The 25350-nt window shown below is 40.1% G+C and overlaps 1 protein-coding gene across 3 annotated transcripts in view; it reads left to right on the top strand.

Moving 5' to 3' along the window:
• Window positions 1-12011, top strand: part of CLCN4 (Cl-/H+ antiporter 4) — a 44203-nt gene extending 32192 nt beyond the window's left edge. For all 3 annotated transcript variants that reach the window (XM_085052313.1, XM_085052327.1, XM_085052319.1), the window contains exons 10-12: window positions 1332-1730; window positions 6451-6667; window positions 8049-12011. In XM_085052313.1, the coding sequence (XP_084908439.1) occupies window positions 1332-1730; window positions 6451-6667; window positions 8049-8139 (707 nt within the window). In that variant the 3' untranslated portion in view covers window positions 8140-12011. The remainder of the gene's footprint in view (window positions 1-1331; window positions 1731-6450; window positions 6668-8048) is intronic.
• Window positions 12012-25350: the final 13339 nt, after the last annotated feature.

Raw genomic sequence — 25350 nt, 5'->3', positions numbered from 1 at the left:
GAGGTTTCCCCTTCAGACTCTTCACCATCCTCATGGCCTTCCTTTGGATGGTTTCTAATAGCTTAATTTATAGCTTTTTTATGTTTATATTTATAATAGCTTATAAATATAATATATTTATAATAGCTTTTTTATATTGGGGTGCCCAAAGCTGCACAAAGGAGTCAAGGTGAGGCTGCAATTTCTTCCTCTTTTAAAAGGTCCAAATAAGGGTGCAGTGGTTTTTAATAGTATGGTGAGACATACAGAAGAATGGTCATAGCTTGAACTTAAGCTGTTTTGTACCAAAACCTGTCTTGCCTAAAGTAAGAGATACGGAGTAAGTATTAAATGGTTCTTACTCTGGTATTTCCCCTCAGCTTTTCACAGTCAGAAGTTCAAGGCATTCCTCATATGAAATTCGTATCTGGATCACTGTGTTAAGTAATCAACAATTTAATATTTCTGTATGCTGCTAGATAAAAAGCATCTTTTAATGACCTGTTTCTGATTTTTCTCATCTAAAATGGGCCTGTATTTTGAGACAAAAAAAATAGCAGATTTATTACATTTACCTTTTGAACAGAGGCAAAGAAATGTTACCTAATAATTCAGAGATACATACACACTTGTCCTCAGTTATATGATTATTTTTATCCTTTAATGTAAACTGAAGGAGCAAGAAGCTTGTTTATGGAATTAATAGAGAAAGACTAGATTGAAAAATACAGCTACAATGCTATGGCTGCATGCCTGGATGGCTTCAAACCAAGTTGTATACAGTTCAAACTGTATTACTGTAGTGATATCAAAAGCAAGGGTTTGAGCTATAACACAGCTCTTGCAGTGGCCCTAAGCTGTTGTGAGGTAGGATTTGTAACCATGCTGTGCCCCAAAGATAATGCTCAGCTTTCTCTTCAGTATGACTGCAGTAGATAGGCTGGTGGGAAGGCACCTCTCCATGATCCTACCTGCCTCAGCCGTGGTGCTTAACTGATTCCTGGAGTCATTTTAGAGAGCTAATGTCAGGGTTCACTTTTAGTTTCTCAAGGATCCATTAAAGCTGAATTTTTGGCATCCTTTCTGGTTTTAAAGCTCTGTCTTTTAACATTCATTGTTTGCTTTTCAATGTTAGCAACTTTGGAATGAGCAAGTTCACTCAGCCTTTCTGATGAAAATTGCAGTAGATGAAAAATACCTTTCTTCAGTGAAATAAGCCCAAAAGTATAAGGGCAAAGTACTCAGCATAAATAATTATATGCTTTTTTGAGTGTAAAGCTCAAAAATATAAATGAGTTGCTTAGTATGTATACCAGCACTGAGAGAAACTGGAGTATTTTCCTTGTTGGCAGGTGGTGTTACTCGAATGACAGTCTCTCTGGTGGTGATTATGTTTGAGCTCACTGGAGGCCTGGAGTACATTGTACCTCTTATGGCTGCAGCAGTCACAAGCAAGTGGGTGGCAGATGCCTTTGGGAAAGAAGGGATCTATGAAGCTCACATTCATCTGAATGGCTACCCCTTCCTGGATGTGAAGGATGAGTTCACCCACCGAACCCTGGCGACAGATGTGATGAGACCAAGGCGTGGAGAAGCTCCTCTGTCTGTTCTGACCCAGGACAGCATGACAGTGGAGGATGTGGAGACCCTTATCAAAGAGACTGATTACAATGGCTTTCCAGTGGTGGTTTCAAAAGACTCGGAGAGACTTATTGGATTTGCACAGAGACGAGAGCTGATACTTGCAATAAGTAAGTGGAGTATCCGTGTGCAAAAGTTTGATTCTGAAAGGAGTTTTTATGAGGTAGGAGGTTAGCAGTGTTATTCACCTTGAAAAATGGATAAACAAGAATCAAATTGAACTTTTTCTTCAAATCCAACTTTTACTAGTTACTAGGACCTGGAAGCTTTTCTGTTGCATCATACCACCTGGTAGAATTTTGTAGGCTTGACCTTTGTGGGTTTAATTTTGCTGTCCCTCAAAACACTAAAGTAAAATTCTTCTAGAGACAATAGAGAGGAACAACTCTTACAGCCAGAATTTTTGTCAGAGCCAGATGAAAAGCCAGTGCAGTGCTCAGCTTCCTTCAGTCTTCATGGGCTGCCAGAAGCAGCTGCGGCAGTCATGAGCTTTTGTCACCCTATGATGAAATACCCCATGCTTCTTTCTGTTGCTCTGTCTCAGTTTTTTGTCACATGCAGGCATTTAGTGCTACAGGTGGAAAGCTTTTCAGTGGACAGTGTTTTTTGGTAAAAATGGCTGAATTTTGTCTGGCCTCCAGTGGATAGTTAGCTGATTGCCTGAGAGCCCAAACCTAGGTCATTAAAGGTTTTGATGGTCAGGTCCTTTCCTGGTTGATCTGATGACTAAGTGGGGATTGAAAACCAAGTCTATTGGATGAAAGCAGGTGTTCCCACCTTTTCTGGACCCAGAGCATTCAGAACTTCAGGGGTCTGCAAGGCTGGCCCACTGTCTGCTCCCAGTTCTGGCAGTCCTGTGGTGTTGAGGAGTCCTGCTGGGCAGGCAGGCAGGTTGCCATCTGGGCATGGTTGCCTTGTTTGCAGGGGAGTGAAATGTCTGGTATATCCAAATCTCCTTGACTTGGAATTATTCTTCTCTGCATGGCCTTGTTTCATCCCTGTTCTTCTGGCACCTTTAAAAAGTTGTTGTCTCAGATGGAAATTCACATATTTTTCAGGCAAGAAAATCCATAAATGGGAAATCTGGGTTATTTTTGAAGATCACTTTCCACATCTAAAACAAAAATTTGAAATAACAGTAGTCTTTAAAGCACATGTTTGAGATGTCTTTAGCCTACCCCGGGTCTGTGTTTTACATTGTCCATGCCATGTCATGGTTTTAGCACTTGGTGCCTTCCTAAGTAAGTTAATGGTCTTTTGCACCTCTTTTTCAGGAAGGTATGTCAGTAGGATAATTGCATGGATGATGCAGAGCCCTCACTTTAAAATCAGAAAGATCAGAAGCTGCTTGAAGCAAGTCAAAGAACTTTGAGGAACTGAGTCTTTTGATTCAGATCATAAATGGCAGTGTGGCTGAGTGGTCTTGCCAGAAGATGTGAGAAAATGTCCAGCTATGAACTGATAACAAAGAAATCAGTTAAAATTAAATGCAGTAAGCATTTAGATCAAAACGCTTTCCTGTTCAAAAAATTGTTTCTTTGACATCTGCATTTTTCAGAGGAAAAGGTAGTCTCCTGATCAGTTCTAATTCAGAGCATCTTTCATAGGAAATGGGACAGATTTAAGATTGAATTGTTATATGCATAGATAAGTTTTCCTAAAATCCTCAGCCATCAGTGACATTTGGTGACCCTTTTTACCGTGGGTTGAGTGTGAGTGCTGTCATTCTGTGCTGGCCCTATGATAAATGGTTAATCTTTCCAGTATGGTTTGTGTCCTTGTAACTTAAAATCTGGATTTGGTTTCAAAAGACATGGTATATGGTTCCAGTACAGGGCAGGGCAAACCATGCTAGCAACTTTTTGATTGCTAATCCTCTTTCTCTGAAGTTACTTTGCTTGTATTGCAGAAGTCATTATTGCTCATTATTACCACAGGAGTGTGTTTTGAGCCTCCACCTCGGTTTGCTTCATGATTGTGATCACGGAGCCATACACCAAGTCTCCTTAAACCATAAAATTACTTACCAGTAGATGAATATCATACATGGTGAAGCATCTCTTACTCACCTGTTCAGGTTCACCTTCTCAGCCTGACAGAGATCCTGGAGCTACATCTCAGAGCAGCAGAAGCCCCATCCGTGCAGCACTTCAGCCAGGGAATGGGGTCTTATGAAAAGCAGAGTCAGGTCCACTCCAATATCTCTTCTTTCGCCAGTGTCTCTTCTTTCATGGTATTGTGCCCTGCAGAATGCCTCCTCAGTTTGAACTAGCTCTGCTACCTCTGCATAAGAACACTGCACTTCATAGAGACATGGTTTCAACTAAGAATTTCAGCTTCTTTCTCAGGCCCAATTAATTATGCATCAGCAGTATGGTGATCCAGGGAATACTCTGGGGAAGTACTCCCATTCCCTCACACATCTCTCACATCTGACTGCTTGGATGAAGGCAATAGCCACCTAGTCTTGCATCAAATACCTGTTCCCGCACAGCTGCCTCATGATTTACCCCTACATAATTTCTTTCTTACTGAGCAGAGCACTGAGCATGCTCTAGAAATGCATCAAATACCTGTAAAGTGAATGGCAATGCCATTTGTAATTGCTCAGAAGCATCCTCAGGAGGATTGTGTCCTGCCACTGATCCTTGTTGAGTAGGTAGGCAGGTGAGGGGCAGAGTCACCCTCTGGGAAAAGGTGTCTACATTTTAGATGACTTCACAATCTTATAGAGGGGAGTATTTGACACTGTAAAGATTTTCTTAAATTTGGCCCGCTTCAGAGGCACCATACAAAAGGCAGAGCCTTGGACAATAGCCAGGTGGCCTGTATAATGCACTTCTCCCAGTGTGGAGTTGAGAGATCAACATAGTTGATATAGGCTGTGAAATGTGAACCCCTGAATATGAGAGGCCATTTCACATTTGGGAGAATTAATTCACTCTCCAGCTATGACAAGAGCCTTCTGCATAGATTGCTCTGTAAAACCAGATATTGTCATCCATTTGCTTTGCTCTTTTTGTAAATCTGTATGTGTTTTTCTTATCCACTGACTGCAAAAATGATCTATTCTTCTGTTTTACCTTCACTCCCACTCCCCCATCCAGTGAGACTGCATACAAAATCCACCATGTTTCTGATGCCACTGAATTTACTCCATAGTACTACATCATTCAAATGTCTCTAGAGAGGTGTTTGACATGGAAGAGTGAAATCATGGCTTTGGCTAATCACTGTTGTTCAGGATCATTGCTGCCTTGGGAACAGCAATGTGGTAACCAAAATGCTTGGTCCTATTTCTTTGGGTGCAGCTTTGGGAAGGAAATACCTAGCTGTCAAAGGTTTTTATCAAAGGGTGGGAGCTACCTTCAGTTTGATTAATGTTACCTCTTAGCACAGATCATATATCAAAGAACTATGCAGGCATATTCACGCTTGAAATTAGGTGTATGAATTGAAACAAGCTGAGACAGAACTAGCATCATTCCTGTAAATTGCACTAGGGCTTGTAATATGTGGGGTGAGAAGGTTGAAAATCATATACTGTACTGATACTAGGTTTGAGCCAGCACTGCTTCAGTTCCAGAAATATTACAAGACAGTGCTCGCTAAATATAAAAAAAAAAAAAGCAGCTGGAACATGTTGGAAACCATCAGTGTCTACACATTACAAGTCACAGGAGCAGGTTTCTGCACTCTGATTGATGGCAGTGAGTTCCAAGAATATTTACATATGCTTTGAGTATGAGTTGCTATACCTCTCAAGAACAGAAGCAATGTATATTAGTTGAAGGTAATAATTCTAACTATTTCCAAGAATTTATTATAAAGAAAAAACAAAGAAAAATATAAGAAAGAAAGAAAAGTTAAACCCTCAAATCCAAACACATAATATCTTTATTCTGGGGAGAGAAAAGTTTTCTGTCATTTGGAAATCTGTCTCATATAATGTTTATGCCCTGTTTAGTGTTGAGTAGGGATGTGGTAAACACTACAAAGAAAAGAAATACTTCAGTGGTGAGTATTCTTCTTGGAGTATACTTTAAGTAAAAGGCTTGTACTGATCACGTAAACTCCAGATGAAGCATGATGTTCACTTCATAGTTTGATCAAAGTATTAATGATAGCTTTTGAACTTTTGAAAGTGGTCATGTATGTGCTGTTTATCCCTGTGTTTTGTTCTTCCCTTTAGTATTTTCCTGTAAGTAGGATGCTAGGTTTTTTTTCCTTTTTAAAATTTAGATATGCAAAATATTTAAGGCATTAAGTGTAAACCCACAAAATTTACCCTGCACGCCAGAGAGGTGTGCTGGTCTAGAACAACACCCACACCACTCCTGGATCCCTGGAATGTGAATTTGTCTTTCCCTAGCTTTTTGTTCATAAATCCATTCACCATGTCCGCATTTTCCCAACTCTGCTGAAAAGTTTTGCTCCAAGCCAGCTGGGATCTGACACAGCTGTTGACTCCACTCCTTCAGCATGTAATAAAGTCTCTGTTGTGGTTCTCACAATGGAGGAAATGACATACAGTTGTTTAAATTTGACAGAAATTGGATTAGTGATGTTTGTGAATGCAATGAGCTGCATATTCATTCAGAAAAGCATTATCCCAACCAAGGAAAAGTATGCATCTGTAAAAATATCACTTACATTTGCTTCAAGGGAGCAATGTCTCAAGGAAATTCAAATTTACTCAGTAACCCAAGGTTCTGGGACTTGAGTGCGTTAAAAACAAAAAAACCCCTACTACCTTGCTTTCCAAAGGAGAATGTTTTTTTTTATTATCAAGCTTAATTCACTATCTACATTAATCTTTGTGTTGTACAGAGAATGCAAGACAGCGTCAGGATGGGGTGGTGAGCAACTCCATCGTGTACTTCACCGAAGACCCCCCAGAACTGCCACCCAACAGTCCCCATCCACTGAAACTGCGGCGAATCCTCAACCTGAGCCCTTTCACTGTCACTGACCACACACCAATGGAGACTGTGGTAGATATTTTCCGAAAACTTGGACTCCGGCAGTGTCTGGTCACTCGCAGTGGGTGCGTAGTTCACAGTCAAGTGAATAGTTTAATTTTGTCTTACTTTGTGAATGGATGAATAAGCAAACCTCGCCCATATCTCTCCAGGGCAGCAAATGAAGTCAGACTTGGAACCAAAATGGTGCTTGCAGGCTGTTGTATTTCATTCTGTTCTCCCAAATCCTTAGTGTATTCTCATTTAGATAAGGTAAAAATAAATACAAAATAAACCGTTCTGACTTCCACTATCATTCAGTTTTCAACAGAGGCAGATCTGGCAAGCGGTATTGTTTGCAAAGAATGTGCCTGTTTCTAGTCATCCAGCTAGATTAGATGGTCATGAAGACTGATAAAGGTGTCACTGGAGGAAAATTAATCTGTTCAACTTTCTTTATTGGATAATGGAAAAGCATTTAAACCAAAGGTCCTCAAAGAACAGCTGAAGAAGGTGGACAAACATGAAATTAGGAGAATAAAAAGCTGCACCATGTGGACTAGAAATAACATCCCATAGTTCCAATGGAATTTGAGATATTTGGGCATCATGGCTCATCCCAGGATCTAGTGATTAGCAGGATAGCCAGCCAGAGCCATCACTTCCAAATGTGGAAGTCTAAAATTTATTCTTCTGTTAAAAAGCCTTTTTTTAATTCAAAAATACTGCATATCAGTTGTTACTGTCAATGCAGTATCCTCAGCAATAAGAAAATAAGAACAATTATTGGGACATGTTCTGGTTTTAGGTGTCTGGATTAAGAAATTTAGATCTTGAGTTTTAGAACTTACATGAAGTGAAAGGTGGAAAAACTATTAACAATGACATAGATTCAAAATACAGTAACTAATGGTCTTCAAGGACTGGAAGTAAAAGCCCTTAAATACTGAGGGTGATAAAATTTTTGACACTTGGGGCCAGACATCCCATATGCCTCATCTTTTCTTGACAGATGTAATTCATTTAGGTTCACATAACTGAGAAATTATCATTTAAATTTGAAGGAATTATGCTGTCAGACAGTAAGAGTTTCAGAAATCCTGTGTTTTAGCTTTATATATTACCAGGCACCAATGCTTTGGTTTTGTGCTGTTGGTCCTCTGTAGCCTGAGCCTAAGAAAACTTATTATTTTGTTGTACAAAGTATTAGTTGTTGTAGCTCCTCACTCAGTCATGTTTCCAGCAAAAAGAGGTAACAAGCCAAAGTATTTCACTTAGTTATCATGGCTGGGGTAGCAGAAATACATGAGGTGAGAATACTTTTGTAAAAAGATAATAATTGGAGAATAGATGAGATGGACAGTACTGTATGGAAGCATTCACAAAATGTCCCTGCAGCTGAACAGGGGAAAAACCTGGATGATACATGAGATGATTGTTGACCTTTTATTTCCTTTTCTCCTATAGGAGGCTGCTGGGTATCATAACTAAAAAGGATGTATTAAGACATATGGCTCAAATGGCAAACCAGGACCCTGAATCTATCATGTTTAACTAGACTGGTAAAGAAGAAGTAACCCCAAAGGAATCCCTTCTAGATTAACACAAAGGCTGCGTTTGGTGTTTCATCTTGCTTAAAGAGAAAAAGGTAATGTATGTGAGGAATGGCCTGGTATGCCTCTGACAGAGGGAATGGATGCAGGACAGCACTCATTTCATGAGGAAGGCAGTTTAGAAGCTCTGAGCAGCTGCAGACATCAAGCCATGTTTCCTTAATGAGATTCTCAGCAGCTCAGTTGGAGTGCTGGTGGGTGTAAGTGATGTGGTGCTTAGAGACAGAGCCAGGAGCTCCAGTGGGAGGCATCAAGGTCACAGTAACTGTTGAGGCAGGTGTGAAGAGTAGCAGACACTGTTTATGTTCGAGCTGCTGAGAGATGTAAAGGTTTGTTTTCCAAGCCACAGAGTGTAGATGAGTAATGTCAGTTGCTTTTGTTACTGGAATCATGGCTGTTTGTTTGTTACTGAATTATACCATTTTCATGATGGACAAAAATTGTCATATTTTTAAATGAAAAATTTTGTCATCTTCATTTATTTTGTAAATGTTTTATGAATCAAGACTGGAGTTAGGTCTTAAGAAAGGAGTAAGAGTATGCCTGGACTCAAAATGTAGTGTCCCTTGCTCCCTGCTTTAGTCTTTTGAATTTTATACTACTTAGCATTTCAGTCAATCAGCTTCCCCTTATTAATGTTAAAATGGGATTTATTTGTAAGAATTTATTATCTCTCTATGCAATTTTGCATACAAGTACTGTAAAATTTAGTATTTTGTGGTTTGCTGTGGTAACTGGAAAAAAAATAGAAGTCCATAAAATAGTTTTCAAAAGCACTAATAGGACAGTGGTATACATCTCTCATCAGTGTTAGTGACAAGAGATTGAATCCCTCACCTGTCTTCCCTTGTGTACATCACCATTTTCCACAAATGAATGAAGTTCTGCATTGATTCTTGCTTCTCCACTTAGGTCCTTTTTGTCATTGCTCTTTCTTGGCATTTATCTGCACCTGCCAAGAGATTGCTAAAATTAATTTAACAGTCATAGACATTTATTCTGTAAGAGATCTACTTTTTATGCACCTGTCAGTCATAGGACTGTGGAATCCCTCTCCACAACACTGTCTGGATAAGTTCAGAGGGAAAATGCAAATGATCATAGGAAAGCTTTAAGTATTTATCTGTTTGCACCAAGAACATGAGATTTAACAGAGCCTGGTAGAGACCTCTAAATTACTCAGGTAAAAATGCTAAATTTTCCTAAACTTTTGTTCTGGTCCTCTGTGAGATACAGAGGGTCAACCCTTTAGTCAATACTGCTGTCAGTAACAGAATACCAAATTGTACTCTTTGTAACACATAATTCACACTGCCCAGTGTTTGCTTTATAGATGTAAACTTAACGACTGGAGGAAGGTTGCCTCCGAACTTAGATGCCCTGAACACCCTTCAGACCTCCTGGTCCCTTCATTTAGTCATGTAAGACCTGTGGTATTTTTGTTCAAATTCACACAGATAACCAATTGTGTCTAGATGGGCCTCATGGACAGAGATGAGCAATGTCCTTTCATACCAGAACAGCCTGTTGTTTACTCCAGCCCAAACCCAGACTGTTGATCTAACTTGTAGGCAATGTGCATGGTTATTGTGTCCCTGGGCTGAGACAGCTACTCAGGTGCACCCTGGGTTAGATGCTGAAGCTGTATGTCACAAATTCCTCCTCTTATCTCCAGTGACCCTGCTTCCCTCTGGCATGTGTCCCACTGCATTCACACAGAGTATGGCCCGAGCTGCTGAAGTGAAAGAAACGGAAGTAAAGGGATAATTTTAATCTGTTAAGTACTCCACTTAACAATGGTGTTTGCAACAGACTGACATAAATACATGTAGCTTTGGCCAAAGCCCATAAATATTTCAGTGTATACTTTTTGTTAACTGAACAGCTGCAGTACAATGTATTATTAAAGGGATATTGTTAAAACTATGTAAACTATAGAACTGAGCAACCCCTTTCTTCTGAAAATAGGAAATAGGATATAATATGGTTATTTCTTATGTTTTTCTGTGAAGCTGTCAGCAGCCAAACTCAAAAAACCAACCAAGTCAACATCAAAGCTCATAAACACTGGATTCCTTCATTTGAACAGAGATGCCATCATAAATTCAGTTCATTCCCAAAACTAAATCCAAGTGGGGCTTTATACAATTGTCAGTTTCTACCCATAACTTCTAGAATCTAAGGGATTTGGACTAAGCTAAATAGGCTGACTTTTGAGAGCAATCTCATTCTTGGATTAAAACTGTATGACCATGTTATACTTTCCATGTTTGCTAACAGGAACCAATATAGTGTATCAACACTGAAAAACATCATCATTTTCTGAGAAAAAGACATGGACTTGCCTGAGGTTAATCTGGCTATGAATACAAATTCACGTGTTTATTGGCTTGGATTTTCAGGTTAAACTCAGTCTGTGTTTATGTATAGGCATAAACTTGTGTGGTTAATTCCTATATAAATAGTAATTATTTATATATATTATTTAGTATTCCTAATACTAAATCATTAGTACCCAGAGGCCTGATTTTCTGAAACCAAATCACCCCTGTGATAGCTTGTTGCCTTGCCTTAATAGAGTATTTAGGAGGAGCCCTTGGGGCTGAAAAACAGGATCCAAAACCCAACACGGTAGTTTGTAACAACAACAGAAGGAATTGAGATTGATGTAGTTATTGTGGGTGCACTTTGACCCTGGACTATCACCCAAGTAAAAGGCAGGTAAATGGATGTACAGCTCTCTCCTATCAAACACATTCCTTTCTAGATGGAAAGCTTTAAGTACATAAGGGGTCAAGGGAAAAACCTTTGGACAAGTACCCATGTAGTGCTGCTCCTTGTTCCAGTGTCTGTTTAAAATATGTTAAACCCTTTAGAGCACGGGCTGCTATCTGGCTGTCCAGAAATGACACACTCATGGCTAACTTCAGCTGCTTGGTGTTATCATCAAGGCTGAGGTTGATGCTAGAATGACATGGAGGGCTTTGAAACAGGAGAGACTTTGCTAAACTGGAAAACTTCCTCCATGCTACATTCTTCATTGCTCCTCACATTGGTATCTGAAAGGGAACAACCTTAATGTAAATTGATAACATGCTTTTCTCAAAAAATGCAGTTATGATGTAATGATTTCATTTATTTCTCCCTAATAAGCCCATTATCAGTGGCTGTTTTCCATCTGTATTCCCAAATTTGTCTCAGAAGTTACTGAATATACTCCAAGAGGCATAGATCTCAGCCTAAACTATTTATTTGAATTTGGAGGGCTCAAGATAGTCACATAGCTTTATCAATCTGAGTTACATAAATACTTTAGTAGGTACTGCTGACTTTATGCAACCTCAGTTCAGTCCTTGTGTTCAAGCAGTTGGCCTTCAAAAATGTCCAACTAAACTAAACAGGAGAATAAAATCTTTGAATGATGCAGGTTTAGTATTGTACTTTTGTTTTGCATGAACTGTGTTCAGTTACATTTAGCTTCTGATGTGTACTTGAAGCAATCTGTACTGGAAAGCTTAATAATGAAGTACAGAACATGGATGACATTAGACAGACCCTTTGGCTGTCACAGTGATACTAATTATTAATTCTTATGCTTTGATGAAGCAGAAAAAGAATGTTTAAGAATTACAGGAAACTCACTGATTCCGTGTTGGAATGACACTATATTTATGACTATAGTTTTGCTTTGGATCTGTTTGTTGTTTTGGGTTTGGTTTTGTTTTTTTAATTGTAGAAAACAGTGTATATGTTGCACCTTATAAAAACAATGTTTGGATTCTATTTTTTAAATAAAACTGACTTACAGTACTGGAAACATTTCTTGGACATCTTATTAATTATAGAAGTATTTCACTTAATGTCTCTGTATGATTTTTATGTTTCCTTTTCCTACCAATCAGGAAAACTCAAGTCTGATGAGTGATCTATGATAGCCAGTTCAGTTATGGGTTAGGTAATATTAAGTAGGAAGTAAGTAAAGTTCAAGCAGTGGACTTCAGACAATCAGCCTTGACAGCTGGTTATTTTATTTTCAGAGAAAAATGTTTTTTTGTTCAGCATCACAAATCCCTTAGAAATCTAAAAAGAGAAGAAAAAAGTTTTACCTAACCAGATTGTTCCATCTACAATAATCATGAAACTTCTTAAAAAATAGATATTGCATAGCCCCTATGATACAATTTTTGTATATATTTTTCAGTTGCACTTTAATTCAGAGGTAAGATCAAAGACTGAAAATGACAGGTTCAATCATCCCCATTTAACTGGATGAAACAAATTCTAAACCTCTGTCAGAGGCTAAATTCTAGGTAGTAGCAAAGAATATGGGCTTGATCCTGATCAACATACTAAGTAAATTTGACATGCCAGCAATATCCTAGTTCAAGTTAAATGACTCATTTCAGAAGCTGGTGTTGAGAATCCCACGGCCTTCAGCTCATTCCGTGGATTGCTGTGCCCCTAACACAGCCCAAAACACACACCAGAAAGCCAGGAGTCATCAGGCATGCAGCAACTTAAATAAGTAGTAATAATTCCTATAGTTTGTATTTGGCCATGGGGGTCGGAACTTTAGCCCTCCCTGTCATCACTTGCAATGGCACAGCTGGGAAATGGAATAGAAAATGTTGAGAGGAATTCAGCACCACCCTGGTGCAGCTGTGCTGCACATATCCTGGTCTATCCTCCCTTCATCCAAACCAAGCAGCCTGTTACCATCTATGTGCCTTCTGGCTCTTTTAGGGGAAGCTCTTCCTATTTTCTGCAAGCTGTATTTATTCCCTTGTGCTGTTCTGCTCCTCTACTCCAAATATGATCTTGCTTCCAGCTCCTCTCTGCTGTGGTGGCCCACTAAGCACAACCTTACAGATGCAGTATCTGAAATAAGAAAGGTGCATCTCTGGTGGAGAGCCCCACTTGTGGCACATGGGATTTTGCATTGCTGCTTCCTGGAGGTCATGGCAAACATGGTGTTGCTGGAATGCTGCACTGAGTTTTTGATTGGTTTTTGGCTTGCTATCTGTTAGGATCCAGTTATTGAGTTGTCTCCGCCCGAATTAAGGTGCAAACAAGACCTCATGCCAAAGTCAATGGGATGGATTTTATTTAACAGTAAATGTCATGTAGAGAGAGACAGAAATAGGAGAGAGAGGGGGAAAGAGAAAGAAAGTGTGAGAAAGAGATTAAGCAAAGACATCCTCCTGGACCTTCTTCAACCTGGTCTGCTCAGTGCTGGGAGCTCCCAAGTGCTCTTCAGGAGGCACCACTTTTCTACAGTCCAAGTCCTGGGTATCCACGAGGTGTGGGTGCTGTTCCCACCTGGCATGGGATGGCACATGTGTAAGCTGCTTCCTTTCTTACAGTTTGCCATGGTGGGACATTTTATCTAAATAGTTACCTTGATCTGCCTCACCAGGCCTGGCACCTTCCTGTTGTTGCTGCCTGTGCTTTTCCCACACTTTGCACAGAGAAATTTTGTCCAGGGTGCTAATTCCCAACTTTCACCTCCGTTTAGGTCTGGTATTATCACCTTCCTGTTTGCCATCTGTGCTTATCTTAAGCTCCTGTTGTGATGGCTTCTCTTGTGGGAACTTTCTTGTTTGACAGTGTTTGAGGCTGTTCATTGTGCTTCTCCAAGTCCTCACACTATAATATCAAAATATAATAAAAATATTTGCACTATCAAAATATAATAAAAATATTTGCAGTATCAAAAAGATGGACTTCCATGAAAAAATTTTGCTGCATTTCACAGATGAATCCAGTATGTTCACCATCTCAACCAGTAACCAGTGACTTTCCAGTAAAGTCAATCTGGAGCTGGGATGTGACTGAGAGCTGTATCCTGAAGCAGTTATGGGCTCTTAGGCAGAATGAGACAGGAACTGCTGACCTGTAGCTGCAACATTTAGTTAACTCTCCATCCCTCCTTTACCCTTATTGTATTCTGAACATCATTAATATTATATTAGTTTGACATATATTATTTATATTTTATATTTATGTTATATCTTATTAATATAAAATTAATATATTTTTATTAATATATCTTAGTTTGGGTACATTATAAGCACTATTTTAACACAGTTAATTATTTCAACCCTTGTTGTCTTTCAGAATTATCTTGTATAGTCAGGATTAAAATAATCTGAGTATTCCTACTGGCTTTCCCCAGCCACAGCAGGTAGCTTGTTAGGAAGACATTACCATATGTGACAGCCGTCTTGGGGAGAGTCAGTATTTGGCACTTCAGCTGTTCTTCATTTGAGAAATTATTGTGCAGCCTGAACAATCAGTGCATGGCTCTCTGTGGAGATTTGCAAAGCCTGATGGTTTGTTCCTGGTTTGCACAGCATTCAGAGCAATGTTTGTGGCCAGCTGACATTACATGGCCTTCAGATTAACCAGGCTTTCTTGATCCACAAAGATTTAGTAAAGGGCACAGTAAAAAATGTGCAGATTGCTTAGGAAACTAGACAGTCAGCTATATTAGCTAGGAAGAGCTGCTTTATTTTCTGAAAGTTATGTCCACAGAGCATCTCCCTCTCAGGAGAACAATCCCCTGTGAAATGTTCACTGGCTGGTCTCGCCACTAGGAAGGAGTAATATCTAAAATATAAAATTGTATCTGTTTGTATTGACTACAACCAGCGCTATTGGTTTTTTTTTTCCTAATGTGTTCTAAAAGACAACTTTTTCCCCTTTTGAAGTCAGCTTTCTCTTTCAGTAGTTGCTAGGGAGAACTGGACTGTGACCATGCACAATTTGATGTGGAATGCTGCAGGACGGATGCATTAAATGCTAGTTGAGTGTTTCTCCTTTGATAAATGCCGTAAAAAGGAGTAGCTGTCATAACTGTCCAATGCAAAAGGACCATTCCAAACAATTAAAAGGTGAGATGAACTGTAGTTCTCTGCTTCTAAAGATTCCTAACAGGTAAGATTGAAAGGTTATGAAGCCTTAGGATTTGTGAAATATATTTGTGTTTAGATAATTACGAAAGTTGCAATTTGCTTAAAGACAAATTTTATTTACCTAACTCTCAGATTATGTGACCATTAAAATCCAAAATTTCTGAATTCTATACAGTGGGCAACCAGACTCTTGAAGTCCCCAAGCCTGGGAAGAGAGAGAGATATCTAAGCTCTACTGTGGTTCAGGGATGAGGGAGAGGACACAAACTCTACCAAAGGCTCCAAAGTGACCCCGGTCAGCAGTGAGTTCCAGGAAAAAAGCACAAGATGTGCCATCACCAGCCCTTCCCTTTTTCACAGTAGCCTCATGGTTAGAGACTTTCTGGATCCCATAGGGCTGGCATCCAGTTTTAATGCTGGGTAAATGTCTATGCAATACAGGTCTTGTAGGTGTTGATTTAACTACGGCTCACTAAGTTACCATAGCGTAGCTCCTTCTTTGCTAACTGCTGCTCTGGTGGGCCTTCTGCCAAGCCAGAAGGAACATTGTCCTAAAAGGGACATTTGCAGACTTCTACTTAAAAGATAACTCAGCTAGCTATTCTGAATCACATTGATATACAGAGTCTGTGTCTTAATTGTTGTAGGAAACTTAAGATTCTGCTTATACTCTCATAATTATAGTATTGGGATGTTGATCACATTTTTAGGCCTTGCTGTAGCCTGGACACAGTACTTTGCTCCATGTAAGTGAAATTTAAATCTACCATTTGACATTGACCACAAGATTTAACCATTTTCTATGCAGTCACTGCTTGAGATCAGTTATCATTTAGATTATTGTATTGATTCATGATTTTTAATCTGTGTCCTACATTGTCTTGCTCAACAAGCAGTTGGCCCTTTCCACTCTTGTCCCTACCAGAGTAATGCCTTCCTCTGTACTCCCTCAGCAATACATTTGCATACTCGTTCGTGTGGTTTCAGCACAAAGACCCTTGAGCAAGCCCAGTCTGCACCACTCCTTTCCCTCAAACCACTGGCACACCAAGCCTCACACACAGAAACAGCAAGTTTCTGTGTCTGCCTAGTGGCACTCAAACAGCAGCTGGGGCAGCAGTGCAGGCACCTCCTGCCCAGCAGAGCTGGAGGCCAATGCCACCACGGCCTCCTCCCATCTTCATTGTCCTGGTGCTGTAGGGCTCTGGGAACAGGAATGCACAGAGGAAAAAGGTGGAGAACTGCAATATTTTGCTGATGATCCACCCTGTTGGGACTGACTTTTAAGCTGGTCCTCCGAAGTTCTGGTTGGCCTCTTCCTTCCCACTGCTCCCTCCTGCCAAGCTCACAGTTTGTCAGGGGAGTAGTCAGTGAGTAACTGCATCACACTGCACAGCCACACCAGGAAAAGCAGTCAGCTTTTCTACAGAGGCACAAAGTCTGCCTTTCTCAGATAAATGGAAAACCAAATCCATGCTTCTGTCTGCCACAGCTCCACCTACACTGAGCACAAGAGGCTGGCAGTTTATCACAGCAGCCAGCCATGGTCTATCTTCATATCTTCCCCGCAGTGACAAATGCTCCCCATGGTTGTCCTTACATTTAGATTTTCTGTGAGCTTCAAAGAGAAGATATTATCAGTTATAAGAGTATACAAGTACCGGAGGACACTTGAGAGTGGCCAAAGTCCTCATGTGATAAGGAGAACTAGCAGTCCCACATGGGCACCCTGTGCTGCCTCTGAACCAGCAGATCACATTTTGGGTACACCTGCAACATGCTGGGGCAAACACTCCCCAAGGGGTAACAGCTTTTAACTGAAAGGCAGCAGGTTTAGGCTAGACACTAGGAATAAATTCTTTACTGTGAGGGTAGTGAGGCATTGTAACAGGTTTCCCAGAGAAGGTGTGGATGCCTCATCACTGGAAGTATTCAAGGCCTGATTGAATGGGACTTGGAGCAATATGGTCAAGTGGAAGATGTCCCTGCCCATGCCATGTGGGGTGGAACTAGATGATGTTTAAGGTCCCTTCCAGTCCAAACCATTCTGTGCTGCACCAAATGCTCCGGGTATTTAGCGATCCACTGCTCCAGGCTCTAAATTAAGCTGCAGTATTTATTAATCAGCGTTAGGACAATGAGCAGGGATTTAACAGCTCCAGTGGGTAGGAGCTAAGGGGTCCCACTAGGTGGCAATCCAGTCCTCGGCATGGCTGCAGCGGCAGCACCAGTGCCACCAGCCAGGCTCAGGTTGACAGAGGCCACTGCGGTGTCCTTGCTGTGCGCTGACTTCTGATTCTTGCAGGAATCAAAGCTGTACAATTGTTTGCTCTAAATGTGTAATTTGTCCCATGAATTTTCTTAGATATGCCAATTAAAAGCTATTTTTAAAAAAAATATTTATTTATGTATTTATTTATTTTAGCTAGATATATTCTGGTGGGAAAGGGAGAGGAAAGAAAGAAACCTTTTTCTTTGTTTGGAGTATTTGGCAGAGCTAAAACACAACTGTCTGCTTTGGCTTCTTAAGCCACATATCACATCTGTAAAAACAGAGTGGCAAAAGGAGGAAAAAATATTGGCAATGCTTTCCTGGTGGTTTCTGTGAGGCTTTCATGTAACCAATACATTTTCATCAATTATGCATTTAGGTCACAGGAAGAGTTGGTTGAAGGAATTCCTTTGCCATTTCAAAGTCGCTGTCAGGAAGAAAATATAGCCAAGCTGATGGAGCTAAAAGAAATAGTTTTGTTCATCTGACCTGATATTTTTCTTCTCCACTTTCTTTACCATAATTCCTATTTGCATAACTATGTCCCTCAGCATAGCAATATCTCTGTAGGGAATGCACAGAAGCCTTTAGAGAATGGAAAGGTCTTATTTTGCAATGGCAATTCTAAAACATATTATTATTTATGTTGTTTACATAAAACAACATTGGAGAATTGAGTAAAATACCTTCCCTGCAAAACATTTAGGCAGATCTGGAAAACAGCATATGCTCCTTGGTGGGCAGCATTACCATATGTAACCTTTAGACTTCTGTGCAATTTACAACTCCAAGTTATATGCTTAAATATCCTTTTAAAAGTATAATGAGAATTAAGTGCTGAGGAACAGGTTTCACAGTAGCCGCTACACAGAAAAGGCAGCAACTGATATTAGCTACTGAAAAATGCCAGAGAAGACATTAAGATCTTACCTCTTCCCTATATTGGTAATCACAGAAATCTCAGAGCACTTTCTTTTTTTTTTCTTGAGGAAAATCCCTGAGAACTTGTGGAAATGCATCTTACATGTGCTTAGGAAGTTGAGTAGGAAAAAAAAAATCAAGGGTCAGGGCTTTCCACTCCTACACCTAAGGAGGCTAACACCATCCTGCAAACCCATCAAAATTAACACGTAAAGGCAGAAGGGAGAAGAGAGAGAATGCTGCAATTAGTAGGAGAAGAAAGTTCTGCATTCCCACTCCTTCTCCCAACTCTGCTTATGTATCTTATTTTCTTTTCTCGAAAGTACAATATATTACCAGGCTTGGGAACAGGGACAAAATGGAAGTCTCCCACCTTGGAAGTAAACACGACAGCAGTTAGGCTAGAGATTTTCCCTGTGCATACTGTGGCCCAGCATCATGCATTCCTGTGGCCCAGCTTCAGCAGGAAAGGCAAAGACTGCTTTTCTCTCTGTCCTTTCCTAACCTGAAGATCAGGGCTCCAGACTGAGGAGGATCTTACAGCCCAGTGATGCTTTTCCAGTGCATCACTTCTTCCTTGGGTCATGTACCTGAAGGTAAGTAGGGCTGGCATTCAGCAATGCCAGAGCACCAGCTCAGGCTGGGTGACAGAAGGCTGGCTTTGCTAAGACAGACCAAGTTCTGCTATGTGCTGGAGGCTGTGTCCATGAGCTTAGGGAGTCATGGCAAAGCAGAGCAGGCTTGTTTACAGGTCTACAACTGGCTCTGAAATATATGGCTCCTTAATGGGAGTCAACTTGGACTAGTAACAACTCTCCATCCTAGGAAGTGTGAGAAAAGATTAGCAGAGAGTAAGTGTTGTGCCCACAGAGCCAGAGTACCCCGGGACCAGGGTTGGTGTCTTGACATAGTACAGGTTGTTTGGATCAATATATTTGGCAATGAGTAAATTATTTCCTACTGATCCTGAGGGATCTGAGAGAGGTGATGGAGAATTTGTGAAACACTTTTTGAAGTTGTTAGGGACCAAAGCTCCTTATTACAAAACAAGTACCTTTATGACCCTGGTCTGTGGTGTCTCTCTCCTAAGAGTGAAGCACTGAGTATTGTTCTTTAATCCAGAGTGATTTTTATTCATTTGTTTTCATTTTGGAAGCAAAGAGCTAAGATCTACTTCAAAGGTTAAATTTAGCATATTTGTACTACATATGCATAATCATTTCAGGTATTTAAATTGATACTTAAAATAGTCTCCCCAGTAAGAAGAAAACATCCTAACAGGCTTAAAAGGAAAACAAAAAAAAAGTTAAATTCTGCTCTAATTGAGGTTACACATGCAAAAGTTAGCAGTTTCCCTATGTTTATAAAATAAATGTGTCCCTTGACACAGGGCATTTGGAGGCAGGGCTCTTTCATGCCTTCCTCTCAGAGGTGTCCTACTTTCCACAAACACTGAGTATGCATTTCACAGTATGAGTGTGACCTTAGCATTGGAAAGGGCTCCCAAGGAAAGTGGTGGAGGCACCATCTCTGGAAGTGTTTAAGAAATGACTGGATGTGCCACTTAGTTCTGTGGTGTGGTTGGCATGGTGGTGATGTTCAGCCAAATGTTGGACTCCATGATCTTGGAGGTCTTTTCCAATCTTATTCATTCTATGATTCTCTAAGAAACCTCTAGGACTTTTATCTAAAACCTCAGGTTCTTTTTCTTCCTGGATTTCTTTAGTAAATTTCTAGTCAATAGTGACCAGTAAGAATAAAAAGAAAAGCAAAACAAACCAAAAGTTTTCTGTGATACCATCTGCTAATCCTGGTATTCATCTGAGAATGACCCCTAAGTCACAGGGCTGCTGACTAGCATTAAAAAAAAAAACCTGGCATTTCCGAGAGTAAAAGTCTTCATTTCCTTTACTTTTCTCGCAAATACAATAAAGTGGATCATGCTGAAGGAAAGAAAATCTTTTTGTGACATTTTTGTGAGGAAAAAGCACTCCAAAATATTGCAGTCTCCCCCCACCCAAGAATGTAGTTTTATTGCTTAGACAAAGGCATAAGTCATTTCTACAGCCCCTCTTAACCCCTTGCAGGCACTTAAATCTTACAATTTCTTCCAAGGCTGTATCTTACTAAATTGTGGGAATGAAGTCTTGTCCTTTGTTAAAGTAAATACTAAGCCATCCATTTACTTTTTGGGGCCTAAGATTTACAGCCTGTTTATGAAAGATAAGAAAAATCAGGCTTTGAAATTCCCACTGACAAATTCTGCAGCAGTGGAAATATTAGCTTTTCTCTTCTACTTATTCATCCTAGGAATTACTTCTGGTTTGCTTTGCTCTAAACCCTGTTTACTTTCTGTTTTCCAGCATTGCTATCAGCTAGAAATTACCTTTCACCCTAGAACTGTATTTTTTCTATTTCTGTGCAATAGTATATATTAGAGCATGTTAAGTGCTTTTAAGCCATAGACTGGCAGGTGTTATATAAATATTTATCTTTCTTATGATTGCTTAAAGCAGAAGACTCAGAGGTATATAAAAGAAAAAAATAAAATAGCCCCACCTTCTGCCCTTAGTTTTCACATCTATTTCATAATCACTTAAGAAAAAAAAAAAATCCCCCACAGAAAGAAAATATTCAAACTGCCTTGTAGCACAAAACAAGATAATTTCAATTCATGTTAAATTCCCAGATTTACACTCACAGGTGACCTAATTTTGAAATGACTTTCAAAACAGTTTATCCCCCAAAAAAAGTAACTGAAAGGCTTTGTTACAAAATACCCTTTTTTATTCTCTTCTTTGCCATCAATCCATTTTCTTTTTTGCTTTTGTTGAAGTATGGTTTATTCAGACTATTTGAGCTGGTGGGATGGTGGAAATGGGAAGGATGTCTGCCTTTGGAAAAAGGTCTATGTGACATTCAGAAGAATATGTGTTTGCTGGACTGTTCTTGTGCTATTGTTCCACGACCACTAAGGTTTACTTATAAAACCAAAAGTTTCAGGGAGGCCAGGTGCCTTATATTATATGCTTGAGTGTTCCTTCCTGACTGAGTTGCTTTTCCCATTAGAGTTTTTATCCCATTCCCATTTGAGGTTTGTTTCCTGTTCCTTTCCATTTCACCTTAGCTTTTCATGCAATGACATCCAAATAGAAAGAGACAGTCATTGCCATGGTTTTGAGTCTAAAACTGAACTTCCTGGCTTTTATGGCTCATAATCAATCCCATAATGTCCTGTGATTTCTGTGTATGAGTGGCAAGAAGTAAAAGGGAGTTTATTTTGCCTGTATGCAGACAGGCCAACTTTCACACATTAGGAGCAGCAACTAATCACCCACAACATTTCCTAAAGTTTATAGTGCTGGCAGACAGCTGTTTTTGTTCCAATATGATGGTTTCTTTGCAGACTCCTGCTGCCAGCAGTGTCTCAACCACTTTACTAGTGCTCCATGCACCGCACATCCTGGACTACTGCCTTTAAAGCTCCTTTCTGCTTTATACAAACAAAAGCAAGCTAGTCTGCCAACAAATACTAAGGAGACAGACATATTGTTACTGTAGCCATATGCTCTATGAAAGGGGATTTTCATTCCCTTACGAACACCTACAACTGAAAAAACAAAATGATAGCATGTAGGCATGCATCCCAGGTCCCTCAATAAAGATTTTAGCTTTATATTTTTAAAATTTTTTCCCCCTTTTCAATCTTGGCCCTTGGACAGATGAAAATTCACTAAATCTACTGCTCATGATGTAGGAATAAAAAAAAGTTACATTTATTCTCTGAAAGTTAACCAATGTTACTGTAAATGCATTTGTTCCACATATAAGTGTATAGAATTAGGGCCTTGCCTAAGCAATTGATAACAATATTTAACAGCTCTTTCATATTTGACTTAATTTACATGTAGCTTAAGAGACTGAGGAAAGCATTCATTTAATCTCTGCAAAGCTTTGTCTATAACCTCCTATCTGCAAATTTGTTCCACTGCTTCTTGTCTTCAAAGACTTCAAAAGTATGTCCTTGAAGCTGAGAATATACCCCACTGCTGACAGTCCAAGTGTCTGTCTTTAAACAGAACTGGTGTTGGAAGATTGGCATCTTATGCTCTGGATAGCATGAGGTTGAGCCTGCAAACACTGGTCAGCCTGAAGATAAAACTATCTAGAAAAGAATTAAATGAAAACCTTAACAAATTCAGCAGATCTCTGAACTGTAGTCAATTACTAAATGCAGGAGAAGAAACAAGTGAATTGAGGAAGGAGAAAAGTTCCCTTTAATCAAACCATTAAACAATCATCTCCGACTAATGAGGTGTAAAAATCTGAACATTTGAAGTAGATTCACTTTCCTTGTCTCCCACTGATACAGACACATTTGCAATCATGTATATTTGTTCAGTACAGTCATGCTGGTTTTAACTTCCATCTAATTATTATTCATATGATAATAGCTTCTAGGAGCCCAGTCACAGACCAGAAGGCTGCTGTGCTAAATGTAAAACACTTGCAAAAAAATGTATTGAACCACAAAGATGATCAGAAATCCACCCAATAAATTCAGTGTTGGTTTTGCAGTTGGTTTTATCATGCCTCTAAGTAATCTGCTACAAAAAAAAAAAAGACAGTGGCAAGCATAATTTACTAAAAATCAAAACCCCCTCAATCTTCAACATTGCATGATTTGCCAGAGAATGTAAATCCAAGTTACATTTTAAAATTCATTGAAAAGCTTAAAGTATTTCGTTAGAAGCTTTACAGCCACAGGTTCAATAAATGATGGGTGAAGTCATTACTTTATTTGTCTTTTATGTGAACAATTGTGATTGCTTGGAAAAAAGAACAAGTCCCTAATGCAGGAATTTGAGTGAAATTCTGTGGGTCCTCCATTACACAAGAGCTTGAACTTGTCAGTTATAATGGCCTTATGTTACATCTAAGGGACATAGGTTTAAAGAAACTGAAATAAATGAATAAATAATGCTTCTTTTGGAAAGTACCTAATGCACAAAAGAAAACATTGGTACAAAAGACACCAAAAAGCACTTTTCTCAAATGGGAAAGAGCTGCTTTGCTCCTGCAGAGCTTCTGGAAAGGATTATCAGAGCCTACTTAACTAGATGTCAAGGGATGTCCTTCCTTCCTCCAGGGGAGGTTAGATTGGATATTAGGGAAAAAAATCTTCACAGAGAGGGTAACCAGGCATTGGAACAGGCTGCCCAGGAAGTGGTAGAATCAGCATCCCTGCAAGTGTTCAAAGAGCATGTGAATGTGACACCTGGGGGCATGGTTTACTGGTGAACTTGGCAGTGCTGGGTCAGTGATTGGACTCAATGATCTTAGAGGTCTTGTCCAAAGCTAAATGATTCTATGATTCCTCAGGTGGTGTCTCCAATGAGTCAAAGGCACTGGCATAGCTTCTGCTGTGCTCCTTTCTGTCACAGCATTGGAATTACTGCGATCAGACAATATCCTCTGCCTCAGCTGGAGAGCAGCCTTTGGTCCCAGCAACATCTAGCACAATGCAATGTTATGGTGATGATGGGTTTGATAATCAGGGAGGAAAGAAGGCTCGTCACAGCCATGCTTCACTGCTAGTCATGGCACAGTATAACCATACCTGTTACAACCATACTTCTTATAACCATACAAGGCTGGCTAAGTACAGCAGGCACTGGAAACCACTTTGACATCAACTAGATTCCTGTTAAATGCTTCAGGTGTTTGGAAATGGTGCCTGGTGGCTTGATTGAGGACTCAGGCCACATTAGGCAGCGCATCACTCTAGACCCCAGAGAGATGTATGCCTTCCAACAAGGCCAGCAAGTGCTGCCTCAGCAGAGCTGTACTGGGTGTGATCTGTCTCTACTCCCCTCCTGGGCTTTGTTTTCCATCAGTGGGCAGATTTCTCTCTGCCCAGAGGAAAACAAACATCTCTAGTGGTGATGCTTCTGAAATCTCAGGGGTCCCCTGCTGTTAGCTGTCTGCCTGAGGAAGGTCACTGTGGCCAGTGACTTGGCAGTAGAAACATGGCCTCAGAATTAAAGGCAAGAGTAAAGCTGAGGCCCTCCTATGGCGCCACATAAAAACATCCATCCTATTGGTTGGCACAAAGCAGGACAGGAAACCTTCAAGAGGCAACTATTTGCACCCTTCGTGTCAGGCCCCTGACCTGGGCATGCCTGCCCTCCTGGGATCCTCTTTCAATCAAAGAGACAGCAAGCCTCTCCTCTGAGCTATCTGCTGGATGCTGTGCTGTTTCTGCTTAAGGAGCCAGCATCCCCTGTTGGGAAACATAAAGGTCTTAAATGCCTTAAGTAGATCATGTGAGAGACTCTCTCCTCTGCTCCACCTCATCAGAGGGTTGGCAACTGGTGGTAACACACGCAGGTGAGAGGAGAACAAAGGAAATCTCCTTTATTTCTGGAAGAAGAAAAAGAATGCTCCATTTTTCTTTTAAAGTACGCAGGATTACCGATTCATTTATTCATAGTACTTGGGTTTTAATCTGTCAGGGAATAATGACCCATTATTTAATACTTATGGGAAATGACACTTTCTAGTACCTGGTATTTGCAGCTGTCAAATTATATATGTCAGCATCTGTCACTCTCCAGCGTTACTTAACGAATGAGTTTTGCATATCCCAATGAGCTTCTACTAGAATGGAGAAAAATATTAACACCTCTTCTGGCAACTGTACAGACTTACTGCTTTTTTGGCATATTCACTTCTGCTCTGTGTAGTCTTACCATATACAGCCTAGGCTGCATTGTCTCAAAGGTTGTAACAGGCCTATTAAATACACTAACATACATATTTCTGCTTGAATGGACTCCCTTTCCTGATTCAATTGACTTAATGAGAAATGAAAATGACAGCATTGAATGAGAGAGAATCACAGAGTAGTTAAGTTTGGAAGGGAGCTGTGGAGATGATCCAGTCCAATCACCCTCAAGGCAGGGTCACCTAAAGCAGGTGACACAGGAGCACATCCAGGTGGGTTTTAAATGTCTCCGAAGAGGGATATTCCATGACCTCCCTGAGCA

Source organism: Lichenostomus cassidix, chromosome 1, assembly GCF_008360975.1.
Source record: "Lichenostomus cassidix isolate B80296 chromosome 1, HeHo_3.0, whole genome shotgun sequence".
Taxonomy (NCBI): Eukaryota; Metazoa; Chordata; class Aves; order Passeriformes; family Meliphagidae; genus Lichenostomus; species Lichenostomus cassidix.
This window is presented reverse-complemented; position numbering and strand designations above follow the sequence as displayed.